At 34.9% G+C, this 27,049-nt stretch overlaps 4 protein-coding genes across 4 annotated transcripts in view; 1 reads left to right on the plus strand and 3 right to left on the minus strand.

The window, feature by feature from the left end:
* Positions 1-826: 826 nt before the first annotated feature.
* Positions 827-2,310, plus strand: LOC136806717 (ribonuclease Y-like). Its single transcript, XM_067063308.1, has 2 exons — positions 827-951; positions 1,297-2,310. Exons 1-2 carry the CDS (start codon positions 932-934, stop codon positions 2,012-2,014), a joined length of 738 nt encoding a protein of 245 aa, XP_066919409.1. The 5' UTR covers positions 827-931; the 3' UTR covers positions 2,015-2,310.
* Positions 2,311-2,875: 565 nt separating this feature from the next.
* On the minus strand, positions 2,876-3,946 carry LOC136806709 (uncharacterized). Its single transcript, XM_067063301.1, has one exon. The coding sequence runs from the start codon at positions 3,944-3,946 to the stop codon at positions 2,876-2,878; it is 1,071 nt and encodes a 356-aa protein (XP_066919402.1).
* Positions 3,947-7,393: 3,447 nt separating this feature from the next.
* The window catches only part of LOC136806685 (neuronal PAS domain-containing protein 2-like), a 29,324-nt gene continuing 9,668 nt past the window's right edge, over positions 7,394-27,049 (minus strand). The window contains exons 10-15 of the mRNA XM_067063273.1: positions 26,057-26,153; positions 25,244-25,322; positions 12,066-12,118; positions 9,626-11,230; positions 8,528-8,744; positions 7,394-7,612 (exon numbers count right to left, since the gene is read on the minus strand). Coding sequence (XP_066919374.1) covers positions 7,488-7,612; positions 8,528-8,744; positions 9,626-11,230; positions 12,066-12,118; positions 25,244-25,322; positions 26,057-26,153 — 2,176 coding nt within the window. The 3' untranslated portion in view covers positions 7,394-7,487. The remainder of the gene's footprint in view (positions 7,613-8,527; positions 8,745-9,625; positions 11,231-12,065; positions 12,119-25,243; positions 25,323-26,056; positions 26,154-27,049) is intronic.
* LOC136806705 (uncharacterized) lies at positions 16,809-19,801 on the minus strand. Its single transcript, XM_067063297.1, has 2 exons — positions 18,284-19,801; positions 16,809-17,976 (listed from the first exon to the last, which is right to left on the minus strand). The coding sequence occupies exons 1-2, from the start codon at positions 19,792-19,794 to the stop codon at positions 16,809-16,811; spliced, it is 2,679 nt and encodes an 892-aa protein (XP_066919398.1). The 5' UTR covers positions 19,795-19,801.

Raw genomic sequence — 27,049 nt, forward strand, 5'->3', positions numbered from 1 at the left:
TGGGTTTTGGTAAATAAAAATTTTATGTATTGCATTTAAGCATTTTTTTCGCGTAAAATTTCAACATCAAGATCAAGAACAAAAAAGAATTTGAAGAAAAGAAGAAAGACAGATTAAATGATTTCTCGTGCTTTTGTACACAAAATATTTAGGTATGTGAATTTTTTTTTCGACTTGTTTGACTTTAAGAAAATTCTTATTCATAAAAAAATGTCGTGCACTTTGTATTTTAAACTGTATATATAAAGAAACTATCAAAGTAAAGGAAATATTTTTAGATAAACACGAGGTTGAAGGAATTTACTTTAGTTAAAAGTTAACAAAAGAAGAAATTTTATGGAAATGACATAGAGGACAAGACACGAGCCATAAGGTGTCAAAATATTAATCTTTTTATAATAATACAGTTTACGCTTTAAATTTAATACAATAGAACAGAAACTTGGGCTCTATTCAAAAGATTTATTACGAAATCCTAGCTAGCAAAGAGAGAAATTTTTTTCAAAAATAATGCAATTTTTACTATTCATGATATGCACCATTGCAATGTCTTCCGTTCCACCCAATAGCTGATTGGTTGAAAGTGACGTATTGACTGCTTTCACGTCACTTCCAACCAATGAGCTATTGGGTGGAACGGAAGACATTGCAGTGGTGCATATCATGAATTAAACTTATTTCATGCAATTGAAAAATAAGATTTGCGATTTTTGTCATCTCAGAGAAGAAGTCATTGCATTGTTTTTTCGCACGCGTTCTATTTTGTGCCATTAGAGAGTTTACGATTTTGAGACGGCAGAGGGAACATCAACGGGAGAGAGTGATTTTGTCTCTAGTGCGCATGCGCAAGGTCAAGGAATCTCCTTTTTGAAGTTTTCGTTTGGCGGGACCGACTTCATAACACAAGATTTGAAGTTTCCTGGAAAACGTCATGGCTCAATTCGCAGAAAAGTGAGTTTATCTTTTACTTTGTAGTAAGGTTTTTTCTTTTTACAATAAACCTTATGTCTGCTCTTTTTCGTTTGTAAATTGAGCTTGTTTTGCAATTATTTTGGCTTTCACTTTGTTTGTTTATGTTTATACTGTTATATGAGATACATATTAAAAACTTCTCTTGGTTGCTTGATAAAATCAGGCAATTTGCTAGCTATAAAACTTACACTTTTTGCTGGTGGTACTGTTTAAAGTTTCTATTTTCATGGCTTAAAACAATAAGCTATCTACTTTAGGACATTTCTCTGCTTGTTTTATATAAATACGTGTTTTGATATTTTTTTTCCTTGGTATTTTTCTTAGGAAGAGGCCAATGAACTGGACACCAAGACACGATGAAATCTTGGTACAGGAAATTTTGTTGTTTGAGCCATGGACGCAGAAGAAGGGCAGCCCAGAAAGAGGTTCGACATGGTCAGCAATAGCTGACAATCTTAATCAAATCGACAATCCTTTTTTTTCTGTAAATCAACGATCTGTTCGAGATCATTACAATGTTCTCGAAGGAAATTTCAAAAGGAAACGCAATGCCCAAGAGAAAGCATCAGGTACAGCATACCCAGAAGACACGGTTTTTGACAATGGCATGAATGATATTATCCAACAATTCCATGATTACGATGTTTTGCTTGCCAAAGAAAAGCAGGCTAAAGAAGATGAAGAAAACAAAGAGAAAGAGCAAGCTCAGCAAATCGTGAAAGCATCACTAGAAACTTTTAGAGAAACGCAGAAAAGGAAAGCAGAAGCTGGTGAAGAACCAGTCTCATCCAAAAAAACAAGAAGGTCTGAAACTGAGACACTAGTTTATCTACGTGAAAAAAATGAAAGCAACATTAAATTGCAGGAACAACAGCTAGAACTACAGAAGCAAGAATTAGAATTACGCAAACAACAAATGGACAATTTCAATCAAGTTTTAACGAACTCACAGAACCAAACAAATGCTATTTTACAGCAGCAGCAAAATTTGAGTCTTGCTTTATTGCAAATCTTGAATAAGCAAAAGGAAGAATCCAAGTAAGCATAGAATGCAACCCCTTGGCCTTTTTACATGTTTTGATAAAGAACAGGACTCTTTATATCCTACATGAGTTATAGATGTTTTGTTATTGAGAATTAATTTCTATAGTTGTTTATTCTTATTATATGTATATTTTGGTTGACAAAGTATTTATAGACACCTGGTAGAGTGTTTGTTTGTAAATATTTTGGATTTTGTACCAGTCAGTGGATCAATTTTTGCAGATTTGGGATTTTTTGCTATTTTCATGAAATTATATCCTCGCAAAATGTTTTTTTTCATGCTTTTTGCCCAAATCCTCAAGGAAAATAAAAGAATTTCAGACAAAAACAAGCATTTTTGTGAAAATTAATCCACTAAAGTGTTTGATTGCAGTTTTTTGAGGGGATGTTGGTGTATTTATCATTTTCTTTATGGGTGGATATTATTATCAAGTGTTAAAAATTAAAAATTATCATGAAAAACTTGTACTGATGTCTGTTCTCAAATGATAATTTTATTAACTTTTGTCCAAAATTTCTATAGTCTCTTATAATAATAATTTAATTCCAAAAAATAAATATTGAATCAAAATTTTCTCCTGTCAACATAAATAAAATTCCCTGTCATTTTCAGTGATTTCGAGTCACTTCTTTAAAATCAATAAATAGATTTATATTATTTATATTTTTTAGTTTTACATCTTGTAGATACGTTTGTAGAATTTTAGTATCTAATTTTTAAACATCTCAGTGATATTTATACGTTTATATGTTTGCAACAGAAAAAAGAAAACATTTCTTAAATAGAAATCTGAATTTTCAAAACATTCCAAACCCAATTTATACAGATATTTATAACAACAACAAAAACTAGATAATATTATTGAAAATATTCTACAATAGTTGGAGGATTGCATTCAAAATAGGATGACGTCATTGATCCATAAAAGCAAGAACGAGCGTTTTGAAGGAGTACACAAACAATGTACATTTTACCAACAGCACTCAATTGTATTTTAAGATTTTTATGAAAATCCAAAAATTTATAGTAGTTCACTATGTCCCCAAAGACCCATTCTACAGAAGTTCTTGTCTTGTTCATAGCTTTATTCCAATCGCGCTGAAGAGGTGTTACATTGTTGCCTTTGAATCCTGTAATCAATTGGGGTCTCAATGGATAGGCAGGATCGCCATATATACAAAGAGCACCGCCATTTCTATCTACAGCATTCTGTACCAGTAAAGGTAAAAGTCCTGATCGAGCTAGCATCGTACTGTCATGCCTTCTCCCTTCCACTGGTCCAAATAGGTTAGCAACTAAGCCATTTGGTGTTGCAACCGATTGAAACTTGATAGCATGTACTTTTTTATGACCGTTGTATAGGATTCTTTGATTTCTTCCAGGCCTGCAAAGCTTTCGTACCGTTCCATCAACAAATCCAAAACAATTTTGTAGTGGTGCTCCTTTCTCGTGTATAACTCGACAAAATTCCTCTAGATTTCTAGCCGATAGCCACGGTTGATGAAATGTTGTCAGAAGATGCCCCCAAGTGTTGTACATAAAATTCATCATAAGGTTGCTTATCATACTCAACTGAGGAACAGCCAATCCAAATCTTGGTATCATATCCAAATATCGACATGGATAAGCAAATCTTTTTAAAAGAACGCAAAGTGCTGTCAATCCATCGATTTTAAAACCGTTGTAACATTTCAGTTTATCAGGAATCGTCAAAATCTCGTAAAGTGTGTAGATATCATTTTTCAAAAACCTAAATTCTGCCTGACACTCATCATCAGTTTTGCTATCAAGATCAAAATGTTCGTATTGCCAGTAAGGGAAGTCTAGAGATTTTGATCTATTCAAATCATAGAGTAACAGAAATTCCTCTTCGTCAACCAGGTTACCATCAAATGCTTCAAGAAGTGCGATTCGGTTTCGTCTAAACATTTTTTTATGATAATAATACCTTAAAACAAATTAACATTTGGCGGAATTTAGTTTCACTTAATCTCCAATCTCGAAATGCAAAGGAAAAAGCAAGAGAAATTGACATTTTTTTCCTTGTGTTTTGAATGAAAGGTGAAATTGACAAGCTTCGAATGAAAATATGTAATTGACAGAAAATTGATATCACATCACAGCATAAATCAGCCAATAAAAAACACAAAAGAAATTAAATCGTTTTTACAGTAAAACAATAATAAAGACAATTTTTTCTGAAAAACTGTGCAATTGAACTCTCCGAAAAAAATTGTAATTGCCGCCATTTTGTCGAATTATTTGTTTACATTTATTATTTTCCCGCGGAAATTTGTAACGTAGATCGTAACAAGAAATTGGCGAGACGGCAACGCCAAGGCGACGGCCCCTAATAAAGTTGCCGTCGGCCCTGCCGTTGTTGAATCGTAAACTCTCTAATCTTGCACCTCATGGGTCCCCACAATAATATTGATTTTTCAAGGGTTTCAAGGAAATTTTCAAGGGCAGGAAAGAAATCAAGGGTGTTTCAAGGGTTTCAAGGAATTCAAGGGTCGCTGACCACCATAATATTCTCATTTTTCATTTTATTCTTCTAAATCTACAAATTTTAGCAAACAGACTTTCGTCTCTAAATAAGAAAAAAAATAAAATCCAGATAAAACTCTAAAAAATCTACTTACACATTTATTATTAAAACCAGTATATATATATTTGAAAATTTGAATTTGCGAACTTTCATTTTACTTGAGTTGATAAACCACAGTGTCTCCGCAAAATGTTAGAATTATAAACACAAGATCTTATCCCATTTTTAAAGAACATACAACTGTACTGCTGTTGTAATGAAACCAACTATATAAATCAAACTTTTTCTTCATGATGACCGAAATTACCCAACTCAACTAAACCTGAAAACCTCGCGTTACAGCGTGTCCGGAAAAAAAAGAACAAATTTAACTCCGAGTAATATTATCAAATAATTCATCCTTTATCCAATCAATAGTTATTCAATTTAATTAGGTCATAAAGAGGATTTTTGTTCATCAAAGTCACGTTTCGCTTTTTTCCAGGCACACTGTAATCTGAAAAAGGTTATGAAAACTTTTAATGAATTCCCTGATATGCATGGTAAAATGACAACTGAAAGAAATAAACAATAGAAAATTAGACAATTTTAATTGGTAACAACAACATACTCTTAGGTGCCAAATAAACGAGCCCCCCGCTTGTTAATTTTTCGAAAATTTTCCAACCCCCCCGGACCTTATAAGGAACCCCCCGTTTATTAATTCTTAAAAATATTTTCAGCTGTCAAAGAGAAGGCCCCTTATTTTGCTCTTAATAGCCTGATTTTAGCCTATAGTTACCTTATTTTTGGGGTTTCAGAAGTACAATTTCCAACCCCCCCAGCAATTAGGTCCCCCCCGTTTATTAAAATTTCGAAAATTTTCCAATCCCCCCGTTTATTTGGCACCTAAGAGTACAAAATAGTAACGAATCAAAAGCAAAAGACAAATGATAACAAACAAGTAAAATAAACAAAATTATTTCATAATTTCGTGTTAAATTAAAATGAAAATAAAAATTCAGCCAACCGATAGGGAATTCAATAAAGTCGACTTTTTAAAAAGAATTCGAGGCTAGAAATACCGAAAAACAACAAAAAAACTACACAAAAAATCGAAGAGACAATGAATGCGAAACCTATAGATAACAAAACGAAAACACATTCAAAGAAAAGTTTTGCCGAAATCATGAAAACCGGTGACGAGTTAAATGTATCTAGCATGAAACAAATACTTCGCAGCGAAATAGTCGAAGAACAAATGGAAGAACAGAGAAAGCAATCAAGGGAAGCTAACATCATCATACATGGAGTGGAAGAGAATGGTAATAGAGATGACAATGATTTCGTAAACGAACTCTTAAACGACGTTTAAATAAACACAGAGCCAACTTACGTCTCCCGTATTGGTAAAGAATCAAATCGTACACGACCAATCAAAGTTGTATTTAATGACGGGCATGTAAAATACGAATTTATGAGAAACTTAAGAGAATTGAAGCAGTACGATAAGTACGCCAACTTGAGCATCACAGACGATTTAACAATAATAGAAAGAGACCGAGTAAAAGAATGGAGAAGTAAAGCAAACGAGAGAAATCAAGCAATGCCGCAGAGCGATTACAAATGGAGAGTGCGAGGAAATCCTCAAGGAGGACTATATTTAAAAAAAATATTTTGTAAAACAAGATCGGTTTAGAGAGGACCTGAACGGGCCTGAAACCGTATTCTGTATAATAATAATAATAACAACAATAATAATAATAATAATAATAATTATTGCATTTCTAAAGTAACTTAAAACCGTTGGTAAATTATATTCAGTCGTCAGATAATAACCGTCGGCTAAATATTTCGTCGCCAAGCGATTCTCATCAGCCTTTACCAACGAATGTTTTACCACACTATTCCTAAGTTTTATCCTCTTATTTTTGATAAAACCAAAAACTGCGTTAAAAAGATAACATAGACCAGCTCTACAAACATTTAATTAATTTGTGTAAAGAATTACAGAGAAAGTAAGTAAAGTAAGTATATTCATCTGGTGGCTGTCGGCGGAGCCGGGAGTGAGGGAGTCTATCCCCTTTTCTATTTGCGCAAGACCTGGGAGATCGAATGCTGAGATGGAGCGCCACACCTACTCTCAGCTCCCAGTAACTTACCGCCTAGATCAGATTACCCAATCTTACTTCGCAAGGGTTGGTAAATAAGTGCTTGGAATTTTCTCTGAATTTCGTTAACCGTATAATGTACACTGTACAACGTGAAAAAACTAACTAACTAAACTAATAATATCTATGGTGCAATCAAGTTCAATTTATATAACCTGTCCTCTAGCCTGTGTATTTTTTTGTCAAATTCATCAGGTTTGGTGTTCAAATGAGTAGCAAATAGCATCCAAATTGCCCCATCAAAACTTCGTCACCAAACAAGTATTGGATAACTAATGTCAAGACAATACCAGATTTTAAATGCAATACAAACACACTTCCTCGACTTTGTTTTCAAAATATTTCAAGTTACCAATTAACTGATTACATGGTAAAGATACCATCTTTTGTTGTTAATGAGCCACAAACCAGAATATACGATAATCTATGTTGGTCGCAGTCGGTAGAAAGCTCCAGTGTTGCCCGAGAAAAATGCTTTTTTGTTCGTCAAAAATGAGCATGGTGACTGCCTGATATTTCGTCGCCGAAAACAGAGTATTTCATGATAGATGTATTTATTGGAGTAATATTCTGAATTAAGCTTTTGGGTAAAAAACAACTCCAAAGTATGGTGTTATTTCCATCACTGCTGGTCCGGCAGGTCCATCATTCACAGCAGCTGAATTCACGATTCTTGAAACTAAGCACTACGATAATTTCTGGAGAATTCTCACAGGACCCATTGAAGATATGTTTCTTAATTTGTAAGATCTGTCAATTCCTAAGTATTTCTTCAGTTCCAAAGATGGTCGTTTTCACTGAGCAGCATATTCAAGACTTCTTCATTTTCACCAGACAGCCAACTTGTATCAAACGTTCCAAAGTCGATCAAGTTCTGGTTCTGTTGATCACCAAATTCTGTAAAATAAAGTTTTTGAATTGTGAAACAAGATGTCAGGAAATTTACCCCCGGAATTCGGCCAAATAGAAACTTACCACCAGGAGATAAAAAAAAAAATTCTGGGAGCAAGATTCCGGGCAAACCATTCCCTTTGTTCGCTTTTTTAATGATTCTGAAGGCAATCACGACTGTACCACGTCCATTAGTAAAATCAAAAAGTGGTGCAAATGGCTCTGGGTACGAGATTGGATTGTGGGTAGTCTAGCAAGCTAGACGACTAATTTATACATAGTAGAAATAAAGCAAAAAGTAATGAATGGAACAATTTTAGTCGTCTAGAAACCTTTGTGCACTAACTCCAAACAAAAGAAAAGTGTCAATATTGCAATTATAATTTTTTCTTGCTCAAAATAATTCTTGAGAAAAAAAATATGTGTGGATTTGTGTATTGAAAGTTTTTCATTTGAGTTGATTTCGTTTTGAGAGTTTGTTGTTGCTTTGATAAATTGTTTTCTAGCTACGCAAGTTTCTGCGTAGCTAGCCCCTGTATCTATAAGGCTGGAACACCGGATTCTTCCAATCGTTTATACAAACTAAATCCCGTATTATTATTAGTATTTTTATTATTAGTATTACACGCATTATAAACGACTCCAGTCTAGATTGTGGGACAGTTTTCCCGAGAGCAAAAAACCGCCGGAAAGAAGTCATGTACGACCTGGAGAAATCTTTAAGACTCCACATAAATTTAAAGGCGTCAAAAACGTATATAATGCATGTACTAGTTTTTACTTGGTCGTACTTTCTGAATTTAGACACAAGAAACGATGCTCCCCTACATCATTATATTTGATTCTATGATGAGAAGTTTTGTGTGTGGTTTGTACCAAAACTGAAAAAAAGAAGTATAAGTACACAAGAACTAAACATACCATTAAGGTTAGGCATGTTTGCCATTGGTCTTAGTAATGGATTGTTTTGTTGTTGGTTTTGTAATTGTTGGGTTTGTAATTGTTGGGCTTGTTGTTGTTGGGGTTGTTGCTGTTGTTGTTGCTGTGTTGGTGCAACAGTGTCGCGAGAACCATTTTGCGATTGAACAAGCTGCTCCAGCTGTTGGCGCTGTTGCATATAAATCTGCATTCGTTGATACTATGATGATAACATAAGTGGAAGGTTAATTATACAGGTTCAATACAGGCCTAGCAAACGCACATTTTGACATCAGCTGAAAAATCGAAAGAAAATCTTGAAAATGCTACTTTTACCGTATTTCAACATTTCAAGCAGCGTAAATTTCAGGGGAGTCCATCTAATTTCAGATTTTAATCGCACGATGGGTTATTTTTTCTTATTTGGCACTCCCTCAAAGAGAGCAATCGTTAATTGCATCCTGTAGAGAGCAATTAATCGTTAATCACACTCTTCAATGCGGCGCCAATGTTTACAAAATTGATTTTAATGGTTTTTTTTTGCATCGAACGTTTTAATTGCATTCGAAATATATTTTGTGAGAAAGAAAATCAATAAACAACAATAAAAGAAAGACAGAGAGAATAGAAAAATATAAAACTCTCAGTGTAATTTCTGTAATTTACTTTCCTAAGTGCGAAAAAGTAGTGAAAGCCATTGTGCGATTAGCGCGTAATCATATAATAACTCGTACACTTCGAAAATTGCACTCGTGATTTTTTTGTTTCGAATTTTCTTCGTCCTTTCGGACTCGGAAAATTAATAACAAAAAAATCACTCGTGCAATTATATTCGAATTGCACTCGTTATCATGTGATTACATATACTAAACATTAGCTTATTTTTAAAGCTACATTTTCAAAAACTTAAACGTTAATTTTAGCTTTTAGGAAAAAGCATTTAGGTCTCATTTTTGTAAATTTATTATTTCATACCATTTGTCACAATTTGAAGAAAACAGACAAGGTTTATAGAGATTACTGTAATTGTACGATTTCAGTATCCCCCTCCCTCGGGATCTTATTGCTTGAATCAACCATGACTTAATGAATTAATAATACCTGTTGAAGTTGTAATAATTGTTGTTGGTTTTCAAGGAAAGGTTGAGCGTAGGATAATTCTTCTGTTTCGTCGACTTTCTTGGGATCCTTTTTCGGATCATCCGAAAGCTTTTCCATACCGTCGTTTAGACATTTATCAGTACCCGACAACAGTGCCTGAAGATCGGGCGAGGATACTTCAGGAAAACAATCATTATTTTGTTCAGAGTTTTCATTATAAGCTAATGTACGTTTTATATCGTTCAGTTCCTTAAAACAGGAACCATCGAAGACTCGACTTGGATCATTCGCCTCTTCGGGTGTTTTCGTTTCACCGCCAACCGCCCCTTGTTGGGCGTTAAGTAATTGTTCTCCCATTTCTGGTGCGTTCATGTTTTCTGGCGTTTTTTCGCGGTTTTCAGATTGTTGATCAAGTATAGATTGTTGTAACTGTTGCAATTGTTGTAATACTGGTAACACTTGACTAAAGTTCGTCAAATTTTGCGACTTATCTTGCATGACGTTGACCAATTGCGTTAGAACGTGTTTCTGTAACACTTGTAAATGTACTAAAATTTGTTTCGAAATGAACTTTTGTAAATCCGACGTATCCCCTTGAATAGTGTTCTGTTGATCTTGAAAACTCTGTTGGAAAAATTGAAGACTTTTTTCGAGAGATGCTGAATTTAGGACTTGAGATACGGACTGTTGTTGTTGGGCTGAGTTCATTTGGTCTTGTTGTTGTAGTTGGGCTAATTGTTGTGTTAAGAGTTGCTGCGATTCGAGGAATTGAGTGTGTTGCGGTTGTCGTGTCTCTGATTGGTTGTTCGGATCGATTTGTGATTGCTGCCGTTGAAGAGGGTTCGGAGTTTCCGGTTTACTTTGTGACCTTTGTAACAGATACGCCAACTGTTGGGCGTTTTCATTTTGATTTGAGCACTGAGTTTCCGATGCCACCCTTTGATAGTGCGTTGATGGAGAAAGTTCTTGCGAAAATCGTAACTCGGTGTTCATGTTCGACATACTACTACTAGCGTTCGAAACAGGAGCAAAGCTAGGCGAAGTTAAAGGAGATTCAGTGGTAACAGATAAGCCCGTTGATATTGATAGTCTTTGGCAAGACTCCGCAAATGCTGAAGCATTACTTCTAGGCTGCTCATCATCAAGTTCAACATTTACTTCAGGCTGTACAACTTCCGGATTTTTACCGGATTTATTACCGCCATTCCCGTACTCCGTTGGATCATCTTCATTTTTACGACGGATTCGAATGTCTTTTAATACTTTTTGTTGGTGCGAGACCATGTTTCGTAATTTTACTGCGCGTGCGCGAAGTTCTAAATCTTTGACTTTGCCGCGCACTTGTTTTTGTAGATAGTCCTGTTGTCGTTTATGCTTCTTCAATAGATATTTGAAATAATCAAACATTTCTAATTGTTCCGAGAAGTGCGCTTTGAATGCCGGATCTTCCATTTTGGCTTTATACTCTGTCATGATTTTATTGATGCGCTCCAACTGTCTTTCTTGTTTGACGAAAGATTCTGCCAAAGACTTGTGTTTATCCGTTAGCTGACTGTGTAGAAGTTGCTGTATCTCCAATGTTTGCTCGATTTCTTTCTCCTCGTCCTAGATAAAATTAAGAAGGAAAGACAAAGATAAGTTTACAACTAGATTTCTAGGCTAGTTTACAGCGTGGTAGGAGCCTGAAATACTTTATCAATCGATAATACTTGACGGGCATTTATTTCCACGCTCATAGAATGCAGAGGGGTCCAGCCCACTGCATTTTTCAGGGGTGGGGGGTTTGTGGCGAACAAAAATAGCTCCCGGCTTAATCTTAAACGTAGCCACCACCAATTTGCATGCAAATTCTCAATAAATTTATTACGCCGCAGGCAGAAAGTCGTAAGAGGAGTCAAAACCTTCCCCAGAGCGTAGATTCTTAATATAATCTAAATCCTTTGTAACCTATCAGCTTTTCCCCCAGTTTTATTACTCAGCACTCAGCACTCAGTCCCCAGCCCCCAGCCCCCAATCAAGCAAAAATGGTTTAGCCCCCCTAAGCTTTGGGGGGGGTTGCTTCTATGACGCTGTTTAGGAGATGTTCTTATGGAGAGAGATTTGATTACAATAACGAATGTTTTAAGTGGTTGGATCAGAGAAATCCAGCTTTTGAAAAGCTTAAGGATTATTTCCACGGAGAGCCACCATTATTAACAGAATTAACAGAAAAAGAGCAAAAGTATTTCAGTCAAATCTTAAATTAAGTAAAGAAGTGTTATTTAGTGCAGGTTTTAAATGGTGAATTAGACATGACATGACACTCTGTTGAAAGATAATTTCAGATCGGAAAAGTAGAGATCACAAATGTAAGTTGGGACTGAAAGCTCATTTTGTTGCTGTCGCGTGATGACCTAGTTTTTGCAATTTGATACTTGCCAGTATTACAAAAGAAAATTACCTTTTCCGATTGTGGATCGCCTTCAGAAGTGCTTTCTTGAGGCAACAAGTCACCTTAAAAGAAAGGAATCAAAATAAAATTACCACAATGGTTGGTTAATCTGTCTAAAATCCCTAAAATGACCTTTGCAACTAAAAGTTAAAAAAAATAGAAAGGTAATAATCATTTATGACGACCATCTTTTAAACTGGTTTCAGCTGTGTTGGACATTCACCGTACTCTATCTGCCTGAATTCTGAAACTTATTTTACCAATCGAACATACGAGGACCCTGCAGCATCAGATTCTTGTCATATAAATTTTCCGCGTTAAATTTTAGGACGAACCAAAAGTCAAAAAAACTTTTTGAACTGAATTTCGCGAATCCGCCTTTTTAATCTAACTGCTTTCGTCTCCCCTGCTGCTGTTGGGAAAAGTCATGATTTATTTTTTCTCGCAACGTCTAAATTTCAAAAAAATGACCAAAATTCGCAGAATTTTTCAAAAGGTTTTAAGCAATATCAAGCCTCATTTCCAGGCAAATGATATAGTGCAGTAGCCTAGTTAACTAAGCCCGTATTCACAAGGCTAGGACACACGGCTTATGGCAATATAGCGTTTTTATTATATTTATTACATTTTTTATATTTACGGATTTTAAGTTTGCCTTGGAATACTGGCTTAGGGAAAGGGCGCGTTCATAATATGAACGCAGGATTCGGTGAGCTTCTGATTGGTCAGAGTAGGTCACGTGGTAAAAAATCGGGAGTTTTCGTGAGCGGTAGAAGTTTATAATTATTTTATCAGAAAACGAGTAGAAGAGGTAGCCTATAGAAAAGGATGGGACTCATTGAATGCAAGATCTTTCTTCGATTATATTATGATGGATATTTGGAATACTGTATCAGAAAAAGTTTTCAAGACCTGATCCCGACCTGATAGTGCTCCTCTTGTTTTTGGGAAGAATTGAACTGATGAAGAAAAAAGAATGCTATTCGTCGTAAAGACAGCAAAAGTTGCTTGTTTCCAGAATGGCAAATAATAAAGTAAAGATTTGTGATTGAACATTGACTATCGTATGTGGCAATATATAAGAGAGTACTTTGTACAGATCCTATGCTGTAGTTCTGTATTCTGATTGGATTGCATGACATGATATTGTATCATACTGTAATGGATAGATGATAGACAGTTCTTGGTTTTTGACTGGTTGTGGTTTCTTGTTGTTTTATGAATTTGAGACTTTATGCTCGATTTTACAGACAATGACATCTTTCGTTTTCGAAGACCATAAAACTGTCGGTGCTTATTTTCAGTGACAGCTATACGAATTCAAGACTCAAGAAAATGTTTTTTTTGGGGGGGATTGATTACATACATTGTTTTGTATACGGTATTTTAGCCTGCTAGTCTAAAGTAATTTTTATTTACAGTATTTTGTTGAAGGTTATTTTTAAGATGAGCTTTGTAAAAATCATACAAAATACTTTAATGTCAAATCACAAAATTATCACTCAAGGAACGAATTTGTCTTTTGTTGACTTTCCATAAAACATAACTTTTTGAAAAAAATGAACAAATTTTTCCTTCACTCTCCATCGGCACACTTTACAATAGAATTTCATTTTATATTTTACAAAAGGAGCGCATAAACTGTAAGACGGAGAGTTTGTTTATCTAATCTTACAATAAGAGCCAATCAGAAGATAGAGAAAAAGACAAAATAAAAAAATTCTAAATAATGTTTTGATATTATGTTCTGTGTGTGGTGTGATTTCATATTTTCGATATGAAACGAATTAAGTCAACGACGAATAATTATGCAAATTATGTGAGTTTACGTTATCCCTCGCCGCGAAATTTGAATTGTCGTTGTTGTCAGTTGATAAGCTACCGAGTTTACTGTCCCTAAGCTAGTTATTCAGTCATAACTTAACCATCAGATTTATCCAAGTGACTGAATCAAACTAGCTTAGATTTCTAGGCTAATAGTGCAGTATAGTGACAAAGAAAATGCTGAAATGAGGAGGGTGAGAAATAAACTTGAAAGCAATATAAATATTTCTTATCCATCTTTTGGATGAGGTCAAAGCAACCCGCGGGCCGCGTCGCATACGTTATAATTATTTTCTCTGAAATTTGTACGACTTTCAATGCTCAGTTCATCGTGATATGATAAGATGCGAGTTGCGAGTTACGAGTTGCATTTAAAACCACGAGTTGCGAGTTACTTTTTACGAGTTACGAGTTACGAGTTGCATTTTAACAAAATAAAATCGCGAGTTGCGAGTTACGAGTTGCATTTTAACACACAAAATTCGCGAGTTGCAAATTAAAAGTGCGAGTTGCAAATTAAAAGTGCGAGTTGCAAACTAAAAGTACGAGTTGCAAATTAAAAGTGCGAGTTGCAAATTAAAAGTGCGAGTTGCAAATTAAAAGTGCGAGTTGCAAAATAAAAGTGCGAGTTGCAAATTAAAAGTGCGAGTTGCAAATTAAAAGTGCGAGTTGCAAATCAAAAGTGCGAGTTGCAAATCGAAAAGTCAGTAAGGGTGAATGAATAACATTTCTATTGATAAAAGAAAAGATATTTCGTAATGGTTAAATGGTTATTGCTGCGCTCACTATTATACATAAAAAAGAGCAAACATTTGGTGGATCAAGAAAAAAATGTACACAAAGTATGTATTTACATTGCATGAGTGTAAAGTACTGTAGAGAAAAGTGCGCCTGGGAGGGGATACTAGGTATGGAGGATATGTCATGTATGTTCGGACCGGACCTTTGAACCCTTACCCTTAAGAAAGTTTTTCTGAAAATTTGCGAGAAAAGCAACTCTTAGAGAGACTTATTTTACTTTCTTTTTGCAGATTTTTCAACATTGAGACCCTTAGACTCCTTTGACTTTCGATTTTTCGCAACCCATATTTATTCAAGTACCTAAATAGGCATATCCACTTAAAGTTGTTTTTTATCAACTTTTTGAGAGATTTCAGATGGTATCTAATCGGTTTTTGCTAGTTTTGAGTTTTACAAAACATCTTAAATTGTTTTTGGGTACCTTTAAGGTTTTTCCTGCGTCCCGTAGAAAAACATCCGAAGTAAGAATTGGCCATCATAAAACCTTTGACCCTAAGGATTTTCTTAATGTAAATAAAATTTCAAAAACAAAGTAACAGTTCCAGTCATCCCAGGTACAAAAAATTCGAGAAAGATATTCGAGTAAGTGAAAAAAGGCTTCACTGCAAAGTAGCTAACAGGACTAGCTAGGATGGTCGTGATTTCAAATGAAAGAACTGCAGAAAGATCTTCTTGTACAGAAGACATGTCTTTTGATGAACATTTTCAGTTACAAATCAATGACCTAAAAACGTATATTATAAAAAAATAGGTAAGGCACTACGTATAACATAAGAAATTAACTAAGTACTAAAAGTATTACTATTACTAAATCTCAAAAGGGAATTGAAAAAAAGACGTCGAAAAACGAAAAATTCCTAAAGCTTTACACGAAAGTTCACTCAAAAGTCCAAAACTCTCAAATTGATCATTTCTCATGTTTGTAAAAATTCTAAAAAAATAAGAATACGTTAATTAATTAATTTATTTAAAATCAAATAAAAGATAGATGAAACGAACAATAAAACCGATCAGCTGAAAGATTATTGCTAGTCCTCGCAAGTAAAGTTTAATCCCTTCGCTTACTCTTGGTTACAGAACAATAGTTAAAAAGATCAAAAGAAATAAAGCGTGAAACAAATCAACCAGAAGTCAGCGAAAGGGCCATAAATCTATCAACAGGAGAAGAAGAATTTCAAAAAAAACTTATGCCACTCACACTTAAAAAATAAACTAAAGATATACCAAAATATGTCACTCACACTTAAAAAATAAACTAAAGATATACCAAAATGTCACTCACACTTAAAAAATAAACTAAAGATATACCAAAATATGCCACTCACACTTAAAAAATAAACTAAAGATATACCAAAATGTCACTCACACTTAAAAAATAAACTAAAGATATACCAAAATATCACTCACACCTAAAGATATACCAAAAGGTCACTCACACTTAAAAAATAAACTAAAGATATACCAAAATATGCCACTCACACTTAAAAAAATAAACTAAAGATATACCAAAATGTCACTCACACTTAAAAAATAAACTAAAGATATACCAAAATGTCACTCACACTTAAAAAATAAACTAAAGATATACCAAAATGTCACTCACACTTAAAAAATAAACTGAAGATATACCAAAATATGTCAATCACACTTATAAGGTGCATAGAAATATTATAAACTATTACATATTTGGTAAAATTTGAACACTTTCAATGTTTTCAACTTTAATTGCGTTAGCTTTAATCGTGTTCAGTTCGGCTTGGGTAATGCCGTTTAATGCTGGATCAATGCGTATCACGGTATCAGCTCCTATTGATCTTATGTTGTGAAGAGAGCTCTTTATATCTCTGACACATCTGCTGCTTATACAAAATCGAAGTTTTGTCTCAACTACTCGGTCACGATCTTCTAGATGAAGGAGTCCTTCAACGAATAAATGAAGATTCCCAGTTACGATTGTTCTTGGTTTTAAACATCCCGAACAACGCGCTGATTGTTTTACTGATTTTCTTGAAAGGTACCACATTTGGGATGAGTTGAATTTTGCGTGATCTTTCAATTTCTGTGAGAATTTTCGGTCAGTATCCCTTTGAGTTGTCAGCAAAGTTGGAATTTCGGCAGGCATGGAATTTACAAGACAAGACGCTGAAACGACGAAGCCCCTATTTCTGTTTGGGCAATCAACTGGTCGTTTTCACTGATGCCAAACAGGTTTAAATATAGCCAAACAATATGATGACATAATTTTCTTGACGCTTGCTGGGATTGTGAGCAATCACACATCACTTCTTCAAGGCTTATTTCAACATTCCTGATGGTGTGTGATTGTTTAACTGTGAATTTCAATTGAGATGGATTTTTAGTCATTTCGACTAAAGAAATTTTTCCGTGAAGCTCTTTAGCTTTTTTCAAAACTGATTGGCAATGCTTGCTTTCCAATGATTTCAATCTTCTTTTCTTCGCTTTTGGTGGTTGTGAACTTTGCAGGTGGTTATCATCCGATACGTCTACTTGGTGCTCTTGATATTCCTCATTTTCTGCTAATTCCGTGACATATTGATTGGCTCTCCCAATCTGACGACGTTCACTCCTGCGTTCCAGGTCCATTCGAGATGGCCCACCGCCAACACATCTTTCGCCTTCCTGTCGGTTCAACCACGTAGCATCTAATCTAGCTGAGTCACTGATGTCACTCATTACTGCATCGACCAATGATAGATTTTTTTCACCACCGGCTTTCATGCTGGCTTGTGCAGCCTCTGCTAAGCTCGATCTGGGGGCATTGTGTAGGTTACTTTTGAACGCAGAAGACCAGCGGTACTTGACATTATTCCAAAATCTCATCATGTCATCAAGAGGTTTTCTGCATGTTTCAGGTTGCTTTCGAATCAAGTTGTCAATTTTTGCTTTTTCGCGATTGTAGCCTTCTTCGGTGACAGAATTTTTCATAGCCAACACCAATAGGTTAAATGCAGTCCCATCCTCAGTGTTAAAGTATTTCTTGTGTTTGTCGACGCTTTTCTGCAGATGAAATTCGCAACCAGCCGTTCTGTTTTCTACGAAATCTTCTCCGTACACATCCTTGAGGCCGATCTTGGCGCTTGCATGCTCATCACATTGGATAGTGGTAGGGTTAAAGATATCAAAGGATGAAGAATTTAGCATATTATTGATGTTTCGGAAAAATAGTTCAGCATATTCATGGTTTTCGGTAGTAGCTTCCATTGTAACTAACCTGACCATTTGGCGCAACAATGAATCGTAATACGATAAAGTGTAAGTCTTCCAGCCTTTACATCTGAAGTATAAAAAGAAGCGATCAGAAATGAAACAATAGACAAAATAAACAGTCCAGCCCAGTGCCAGTAGCCCCCCTGAATGGGGGGGGCTTTTTTTGACTTTAACAAAAAAAAATTATGACCTGCTGTTCGTGTAGTTTTTAAAGCCAAAGTTTTCTATACTTTCAAAACATTTTTATTTGCGAAAATTGTTCTTGTTGCGAAAAGCGCTGAAAAAAAACTTAAAGAAGCTAATTAATACACAAAGTTTTTGATTTTTCTATAAAGCGAAATGTTCTACTAAATCAATTAAATACAAAAGCTTACCTGCTATGAAGAACATCAAGATGAACCGTCTCAGATGATAAGCGATGTGTGCCGTCCATGTTCAAATGGTTGAGTATCTCGACTTTTCTTTTGCTTGATTTGAGGACGAAGGGAAGATTGCCATCTGACCCATCGTTAAAGGCAAAGATAAGAAATTTATCATCTTTTTCGAAGTTTCTTTTTAATACTTCAACAGCTTTGAAACTATGTCCTTCTGGTCTTCTGCTCGCTTTAGATTTCCTACGTAAGTTGTCGACGTACCGAACATCGGTGAAATTTCTTGCTTCTGCAACTGCATCACTATAGCTTCCTTTTTCGATATAGTTCTGTACCTGCTGTCTAATTAATGCCTCTCGTGTAACTCGAGGAAACTGTTCCGCCAATTGATTGATATCTTCCTTCCTTCCAAGAATCTCCTTAGGACAGGTATGCTCTCCATGGTGCTTACAAGTAACTTCCTTCTTTCCCAAATCTTGCTCCAGAATTAATCTCGCTTCGCAAGGTATGAAGGCAGCTTCATTATCACAAATAGTACACACAACGATATCACTTGTGTTCTGCTCAAAGTCTTTGCGGTTAACACCAAAGTCATTCACGTTAGAGCAGGTGGTATTTTTACAACAGTAACTCCCACGACAGTTAAAAAGAAGCCTCGGACCTTCTGTAAACGATTTGGTTTTGCTTGTTTGACAATGACCCCACGGACGCTTGCCTTTACAATTGCTTAGGGAACCCTTTCTCAGCGGTACTACATATTGAACAGTGCCATCAACATCGGCAGGTACACAGCTTCTCCTTTCCTTTTGTATGTTATCGAATACTGTCTCTTTTATGTATTTACGCTTTCCAATGTATTGGACCGCAGGGATTTCTTCATCTGAATCGTAGAATGACGCGGGTGAGCTAAACGATTGGTCTTCATTGTATTTAAAGTCATACATCTCACTTTTCAGTTCTTTCTTAATAGGCTTCACATCTTTGACTTTCGAGTAACAGCTTTCTTCAGATGCTATCACATAATCATAGTGTCCATTAGTGAAAGATAATTCTATATTAGATAAGATTGTTCCGTCATCCGGTTTGAATTCGTGGTAGTTAACCGATTCACCTTCAACGTAATATATTTTGAGTTTCGTCGAAGTCATCTTTACCAAGGCTAGAATGACAACATCAACAATATTTGTTGTGTATTCTTTCTTCTCTTCGAACGCTTTCAATTCTGCGTCTGCATTTTCTTTAGAACCATTGACCCATATCGCATATTCTTCCTTTTTTACTTCCTTGATGGCTTGATGCAAAAGTTCTTTGTAGCTGTTTATGTCAGGTAGAAGATTTACGCGTTTCAAGGAGCTAAACACTGCCCTTGGCAAGCAATGACCATCGGGTTTCACGACAATTCTTCTTTTTCCTAGGCTTTCATAATGATCGTCGAGCAACTTATAACGTTTCCGAAGGTCTTCATTGTTTTGAATGCTTTCAGCTATTCCGCATTTGATACAAAAAGGTTTCATCTCTTCACTGTGCCTAAAAGTTGAATGATCTATATTAGCGAGAACACGTGCCGAAGGTTTAAATCCAGTGGCGTGGTGGGAAAATTTTTCTGGGGTGGCCAAGTAGAGTTTGGCGTCCTTTTTTGAGATTTTTTGTTTTTGGGGCCCCCTCTCTATATATTTGATTTTCTTACGAATACAGCCTAATCACTGGAACTAAAAAACTAAATCATAAACACAATAAAGAGTGTGCAAGCATTTTTGATCTGAATTTTCCGTCCCCACTGGATTTTGTTGATTGGAAAAAATGGAAATAGATATCCCAGTTATAAAATGAAAGGGATTTTTTATCTCCACTTTCTATGAAATTTCCACCGGGTAAGTGAGACAGGGGTGTCGCAAGAGAAGATTGAAATAAACTATGATCGATCGCCTTATGCTTGGAAAATGCTAACGACAGAAGCATAAGAAACAGAAACTTACGTGCAAGGCTCTCTGTGTTTTCAGATAGAGTATCTTCTTGCTGCTGATCATTGACGTTCTGTTGAGAACACCTAAAAAATATTCGGACAGAAATTAGAAATCTTATCCCTAATAACATATCCCATAAACCGTGAAACCACATTTATCCTTTCTCGAAGTGATTTACTGATTTACAAACCCCTAGGGGTAGAGAGACATGGTGATAGCCTTCAGTACCCGAGGGGTATTCAAGGTAAGTGAAATAAAGGACATTCGGTCCTTAACACTTAATACTGATTTTTTTCGAAAGCAGTAAAACTGATCAGATTCAAAAATTTAGTACTGAGTGTGTGACATTTTTGAAGACCCTTACATTATACCTTATAGAAGCAGGGCACTTGATGTCTAGTATATATAATTTGGAGAAATACCTTACCATTATCTTAAGTGTGATATGATAAGATGGGAGTTGCGAGTTACGAGTAGCTCAATATTGCTAATTAAAATTAAGGCCATTCCGAATCTTAATTTTTCTAAATCTTTACACGAAAACATTACTCGTAGAATTTGAAAAGTTTACTTACAACGCCTCGCTTTCTATGAACTCTATATCACTGTCACCGTTGGCATCGGTGTCACTTGATAATACAATCGTATCCATTTTGTTCACCTGAAAAATGACAACAGAAAGTAAAGAGAATAAGAAACAATTAGAGGTTTTCTAGCAACACATGTTTTTTTATAATTAACGATTTACCCTTCTGTATCTTTACAAATTTTGAAAAGAAAATGGACCAATATGGCGCCAAAATGATCTCTAGTGGGTTAAGCTATGGTAAATGTAGTTTCATTTTATGTTATATGAGCCACCCCCCAGTTACCCCTCAAATCACTCATTCACGAAATATTTTTCGAAATCTATGAAATAATGATTTTCCGAAATGGGGGAAAATTTTTCCAATCCAAGTATAAAACAAGATACTTTTATGGACCTACCTGGTTAGGGGGGGGTTGTACTTTTACGGTGTGACGGGATTGGCCCTTTTTTAGTACAGTATTACGGGATTTGACGAAAAAAAAGACGGGAAAACGGGATTTTAAAATCAGACGGTGACGGTATTTGGCCATATTTTTTGTCATTACTAGTATGCCTGTATTTGAACCTGTACAGACCGGTGTGACGGTGGTTATTATTTTTTTCAATTCTCGGAATTCCGGGATTCGGCAAAAATTTTGACGGGAAAACGGTATTTCGTACCCGTACAAAACCTGGTTATGCATTTAACACATATATAACTCATATCTTCGTGAGCGTGACCATTAAACAATCATTCAGAACACAAATAGTGACGATGATCTATTAAAATTAGTCATTTGTTTCTTATAAAAAAAACTGTTGGAAACCAAAATTTCATGCTCTTGAAATATTCTTTCAAAACTAAGCCCTCATGAGGAAAAAAAACATCTATCTCATAAAAAAATTGAGTAATTTGACTAAGAACATTGATGTATGCTTATTAATAGTGATTCTTATAGACAAACATGCATTTTTTGAGCCAAGAATTTTTTTTTTTGCAAAAATCTGGTTGAGCCATCTTTTACTATGATGGACTTTCATGCAAAAAATCTGAATAAATTAATGATCCAATTTTTCAAAGTCCAAAAAACCCGTTTTTTGGCCCAAATTTGCCCAAAAGATTTTTTGTTCGAAAATCGGGCTCCGTCCGTCACATTCGAGGGTTTATAGTAACATCTCTTTGTGCAAAAAATCAATGAGCCAGAAAAAACTAATGAGCCAATCTCGAGAAAAGTTGGTAACGAACGGATGGACGAACGGACAGAGGTTAATTTATAGGACCTCCACCGGGGTAGGTACAAAAATCGAAAGAGATGCGCAATCAGGCGAGCCGCTAAAGGCAATATGCTTATGAGTTTTATATTCTCTATTTAATATTTTAATTAATTTTTTTCTATTAAAACATTTGGTTATGATAAAGTGACACAAAAACATAAAAAGTAGAAAAAGAAAATGGAAATTCAAAATGCTGAGCCAGAGAATATTACACGCTTTTTTTTTTTATAAGAATGGTGTAAATCCATTTCATCATGGATATTCTTAACTTTTTTGGGAAAACCATCCTAAAATATTCTTACAGCATTCTTATTACTTGGGGGTAATTGGCAATTTATGATTTAAAATGCTCTAAAAATGACATTCTTTGCTTGAATAGCAAAATTGCATGATGGTGATATTCTTAGCATATTCTTAATTTTTAGGCCATTTTCATCATGGACATTCTTATAAAGTGTATTCTTATAAAAAAAAAGCGTGTATATCGAAAACCCATACCGCACCCCAGAGAGAAATTCAGCTGCTATAGTAAAACTTATGACTTGAAATTTGGAAGTTATTTTGCAAAATTGAATTTTTTTCTAATTGATACTGCCACTACACACAAGCGTAGGACGGTTTACGAAAAACTAGAAAAACATTTATTTCCTTTTCTTGTTTTTTCATTAGTTGCTAAGGAAAATGGCCAAAATTTTAGGCATGAACATCCGGAAATACTCTAACCCTGAGCCCAAAATTGGACTTTATAAAAAAAACGAAAATATAATATTTTTTCCAAATTTTGACCTGAAACCTGTAACCTGGACCTAAACCTGAGCGTGTACTAGGGGTAGCGCAGAAGCAGCCAACGAGCCCATTTCCCCGAAATATCTGTTTCCCTTTTCCAGGAGAGAGTTTTTTTTTGAAAAATGGGGAAACAGATCCGATTTTCTAGGAGAGACCTTTTCCTTAAAACTATCTGTTTCCCCGCTCCAGCTGATGACGTCATCAGAGAGAAACAGGTCAATATTTCTAGGAGATGACATAATAAATTGGGAAACAGATATCTGTTTCCAAAAAAGATGATATTGCATTGGAAACAGATTGAACTTTATGGGGGAAAACAGATATCAATAACAAAAAGAAAGGGAAACAGATGAAAATTTCCAGGAGAGGGGAACAGATATCCTATTTGGGAAAACAGATCAAAATTTTAATTCTGAAAATTGTGGAAACAGATCAAATTTTCTAGGAAAGATACTTTGAGATAAAAAATTTAGGTTTTGCGGAGAAACAGATCTTCATTTCTAGGAATAACATTTTTTGAAATATTCGGCCAACAGATCAAATTTTCCAGGAAGGCTATGTCTGGGAAACAGATATTTAAAAAAAGGTCCTCGTTTGGATGCTTTCGGTAGCGTACGATCGATGAAAATTATACTTTAATCTGAGAGATTTTAGCGACGCTGATTTAAGTTTTTTTCGCTAAAACTTTTACAATTTTTTTAATGATTTTTAATTGATTTTTGCCTAAAGAATCAAGATTTTTCGGACTCGCTATTATTTGCTAAAATTTGTCTCGCTAAAATTTCTTCGAATAAAGTATTTAGCAACTTTCTCGCGTAGTGAAACGATTTTATATACATAGATCAACGAAAAGTAAAAAGGAAAATGTTCACTAACCTTCTTGTAAGCTCATGTGCGTCTCTCTTCAGCTGCAAACTTTGATTTTTGTTAAGATGAGAAATACAAAAAATTTCTTTGCAAAAACATCAATGTGCTAAAAATGTGCCCAAAAAAAGTTTGAGAAATGCAAGTCTCCACTGTTTTAAGCAAACAAAAATAATTATAAATACAATAGCAGAACAATTTTCTATTCTTTCAATGCTCTTTTATTTCTTTTCAAAATGTGACGAATATGTGTTAAATACTGTGTGTAGTTTACTGTAGCTAGTTTGTGTAGCAACCCAGCAGCTGGCACACAATGTTATTTCAACATTGTTTTAACGTCCAAGTACACGCTTTTTTTATAAGAATGGTGTAAATCCATTTCATCATGGATATCCTTAACTTTTTGGGGAAAATCATCCTAAAATATTCTTACAGCATTCTTAGGTTAGGATTCTAATTCAGACTAGATATAACATTTAGTACATACGTCTCAAAATTCCATGATTGTGATATTCTTACCATATTCTAAATTTTTTGGCCATTTTCATCATGGACATTCTTATAAAGTGTATTCTTATAAAAAAAGCGTGTACATTACGCTTTCTTGCTTAATTTTCCATTGTTCTCGTACAAGTTCGTTCTCTCTTTGTTTCAATTCCGGAAACTATACTATTAAGTAACCATGGTGATATGAATAAAGTAGAGCTAAGGTGTGTAGCTTTGATTTGGACTTGTTTATATTTTGTTCTTGTATGTATTCTTTTTTTTAAGTTTTAAGCTTTTTTTGCTGTTATTATTTAAGATAACAGCCTCAGACTTGTTTTTAATTTGCAACTCGCACTTTTAGTTTGCAACTCGCACTTTTAGTTTGCAACTCGCATTTTTAATTTGCAACTCGCACTTTTAATTTGCAACTCGCACTTTTAATTTGCAACTCGCACTTTTAATTTGCAACTCGCACTTTTAATTTGCAACTCGCACTTTTAATTTGCAACTCGCACTTTTAATTTGCAACTCGCGAATTTTGTGCGTTAAAATGCAACTCGTAACTCGCAACTCGCGATTTTATTTTGTTAAAATGCAACTCGTAACTCGTAACTCGTAAAAAGTAACTCGCAACTCGTGGTTTTGAATGCAACTCGTAACTCGTAACTCGTAACTCGCAACTCGCATATGAAAAATCCTCAGTTCATCTCGGTTCGATTGTAAAACTGTGAATTTTATTACTTTTCTTTTGATATTGTGAGTAATGGATGGAAATAGTAAATACTGAATGTTCAAGAGCAATTAATGCAAAGAGGTTGGGGTTGACAAACACACACAAACAAACAAAAAAAGGTTATTTTTTTAAGATTCGCTACAGTGTGCTATTTGGTGTTCCTATTTGGCATGAGACGTTTATTAGTTATTTACATCCGATAATAACAAAATGATTAACTATATGCAATATACTACATATGATTTAAGATTTAATTAAGCAGGACAACTGAAGAAAATGTTTCTCACCTTTAGTATCACTGTCCATCTTTTGCACCTCTTCATTAGCTCCAGGAGCTGCTTGTTGGTGCACTAACGAGACCGGCTTCTAAAATAAAAGAAATTGTTTTTGACTTGAAGAACAGAAAAACATTTTTTTCAAAAAATTAATTAATATAAATCCGTAAAGTAGCTAAAAATTTTAGGCGTGGCTCGAGTTAATTCCTGACTAAGATAATAATCCGACAAACTTTTTCATTGGAAATGCAAACATTTCGTCGTTTAAAGCTGAAACTTGTTGTATTCTTTTCACTTTGGGGTTAACACGAAAAATTCGTGAACTATATACAACCACCATTTTGTTAGAAAAATTTACTCCCAATAGTCCTAACGTGCGTGTTTTTATTTTGACACAGGCGTGTTTTATACTGTCAGGTCAAGTTGTTTTGATTTTAATGGCAAGTTTTTTTACACGAAAAGGGATCATTTACCATTGCAAAGAGAGGAAAATCTCTCTCCAAAAATCATCAAAGTTTGTAAATAAACACGCAAAAATCTCAATGAGTGTGCTTTAGAGGGTGATCTCCCACGAATTTTGGAATGGAAAAGGGAGATTTTCCTATCTTTGATGTCACAATAAAAATGGTTTAGTAATACGAAGTGAAAAGTATTATTGAGAGATCCATGAAAAAGTCATTAAACGTTCAAATAGTCTTTGAAATAGATTTGACGATAAACTGTGGAAAAAATTGATCCTCTTTCTGTTCTTTTCGTTTTAAATAAAACATTTCCGAAACACTTTTATAGTCACGAATTTATCACAAATGAAAAACACCAACATACCTTATCTGAGAGCCCATCATTCGTCTTTTTAAGAATCCGTAAAGTTTCGTTCGATTTTACCATTGCGTTTTCACGGAAAGCCAGTATTTCCTCTTGACTTCATAAAAAAGAAGATGGAAGATGAATAATGTTGTTCCAAAAAGTGGCTTTATTTTGAAAAATAAATGCTCAGATTGCCAAAAGGATTGGGCTTTTCCAAAAAAAAATTTACCCTCACTGTTGAGGATGTTGATTTTTCAAAGTATCGAAGTATCGATCCCCTGGATATTCACTCTTAAAATATGTTCAACCCCCTGGATATCCTCTCTTATAAAGATGCTTACCCCTAGATATCGTATCTTTTACTTGAAAAGACACTTTACCCCCTGGATATCCACTCTCTTGTAGATATTTAACCCCTGATTATCCACTTTTAAACAAAAATCCTTAACCCCCTGGATTTCCGATATCCTCAACAGGGGGGGGGTCAGGGACTATTTCTGGTTACTTGCTTTATGATTTACAGTTACGCTGTTGGGTTTTTTAAGGTTTTTTCAATTTTATAAGAACATTGAGCCTCAAAATCGTCAAAAAATAAGAACAATTTAAAAACAATGCTGAACCTGGAAATACTCCATTTCAAGCAGTTTAGGCGTCAAATTAGTAAAAATCGGGTTTAAGTATTAAAACACCTCAATTTTATCCTAATAAGAACAGGATAAGAACAATTTGAGGATCAAAGTGCCAAAAATATAAGAAAATCCCAGGTTCTTAAAAAAATTACTGGTTCTTATAAAAAAAGTGTAATAACTTATATTAGGGGCTGTTAATATGGAGGCGGGCTGGCCCGGCTAGGTGAGGTGGGCTAAATTTTCGAACGTCACGTGATCTATTTTTAGCCAATTGATTGCTCTAAAACTGTGATGTAGCGTTCAAAAGTCCATCCTACCTCATACCTAGCCGGGTCAGCCCGCCTCCAAATAAGCACATCATGATTTGACTTCAGACTTAAAT

Source organism: Clytia hemisphaerica, unplaced genomic scaffold, assembly GCF_902728285.1.
Source record: "Clytia hemisphaerica strain Z4C2 unplaced genomic scaffold, Clytia hemisphaerica genome assembly, whole genome shotgun sequence".
Classification (NCBI taxonomy): Eukaryota; Metazoa; Cnidaria; class Hydrozoa; order Leptothecata; family Clytiidae; genus Clytia; species Clytia hemisphaerica.

Excerpts from the sequence above, each read along its gene's own strand:
- LOC136806717 (XM_067063308.1), top strand. The coding sequence starts at position 932 with ATGGCTCAATTCGCAGAAAA. Across the intron at positions 952-1,296 it reads ATGGCTCAATTCGCAGAAAA|GAAGAGGCCAATGAACTGGA; the intron begins GTGAGTTTATCT and ends TATTTTTCTTAG.
- LOC136806709 (XM_067063301.1), bottom strand. The coding sequence starts at position 3,946 with ATGTTTAGACGAAACCGAATCGCACTTCTTGAAGCATTTGATGGTAAC.
- LOC136806705 (XM_067063297.1), bottom strand. The coding sequence starts at position 19,794 with ATGAAACCTTTTTGTATCAAATGCGGAATAGCTGAAAGCATTCAAAAC. Across the intron at positions 17,977-18,283 it reads CTTGATGTTCTTCATAGCAG|ATGTAAAGGCTGGAAGACTT; the intron begins GTAAGCTTTTGT and ends TTTATACTTCAG.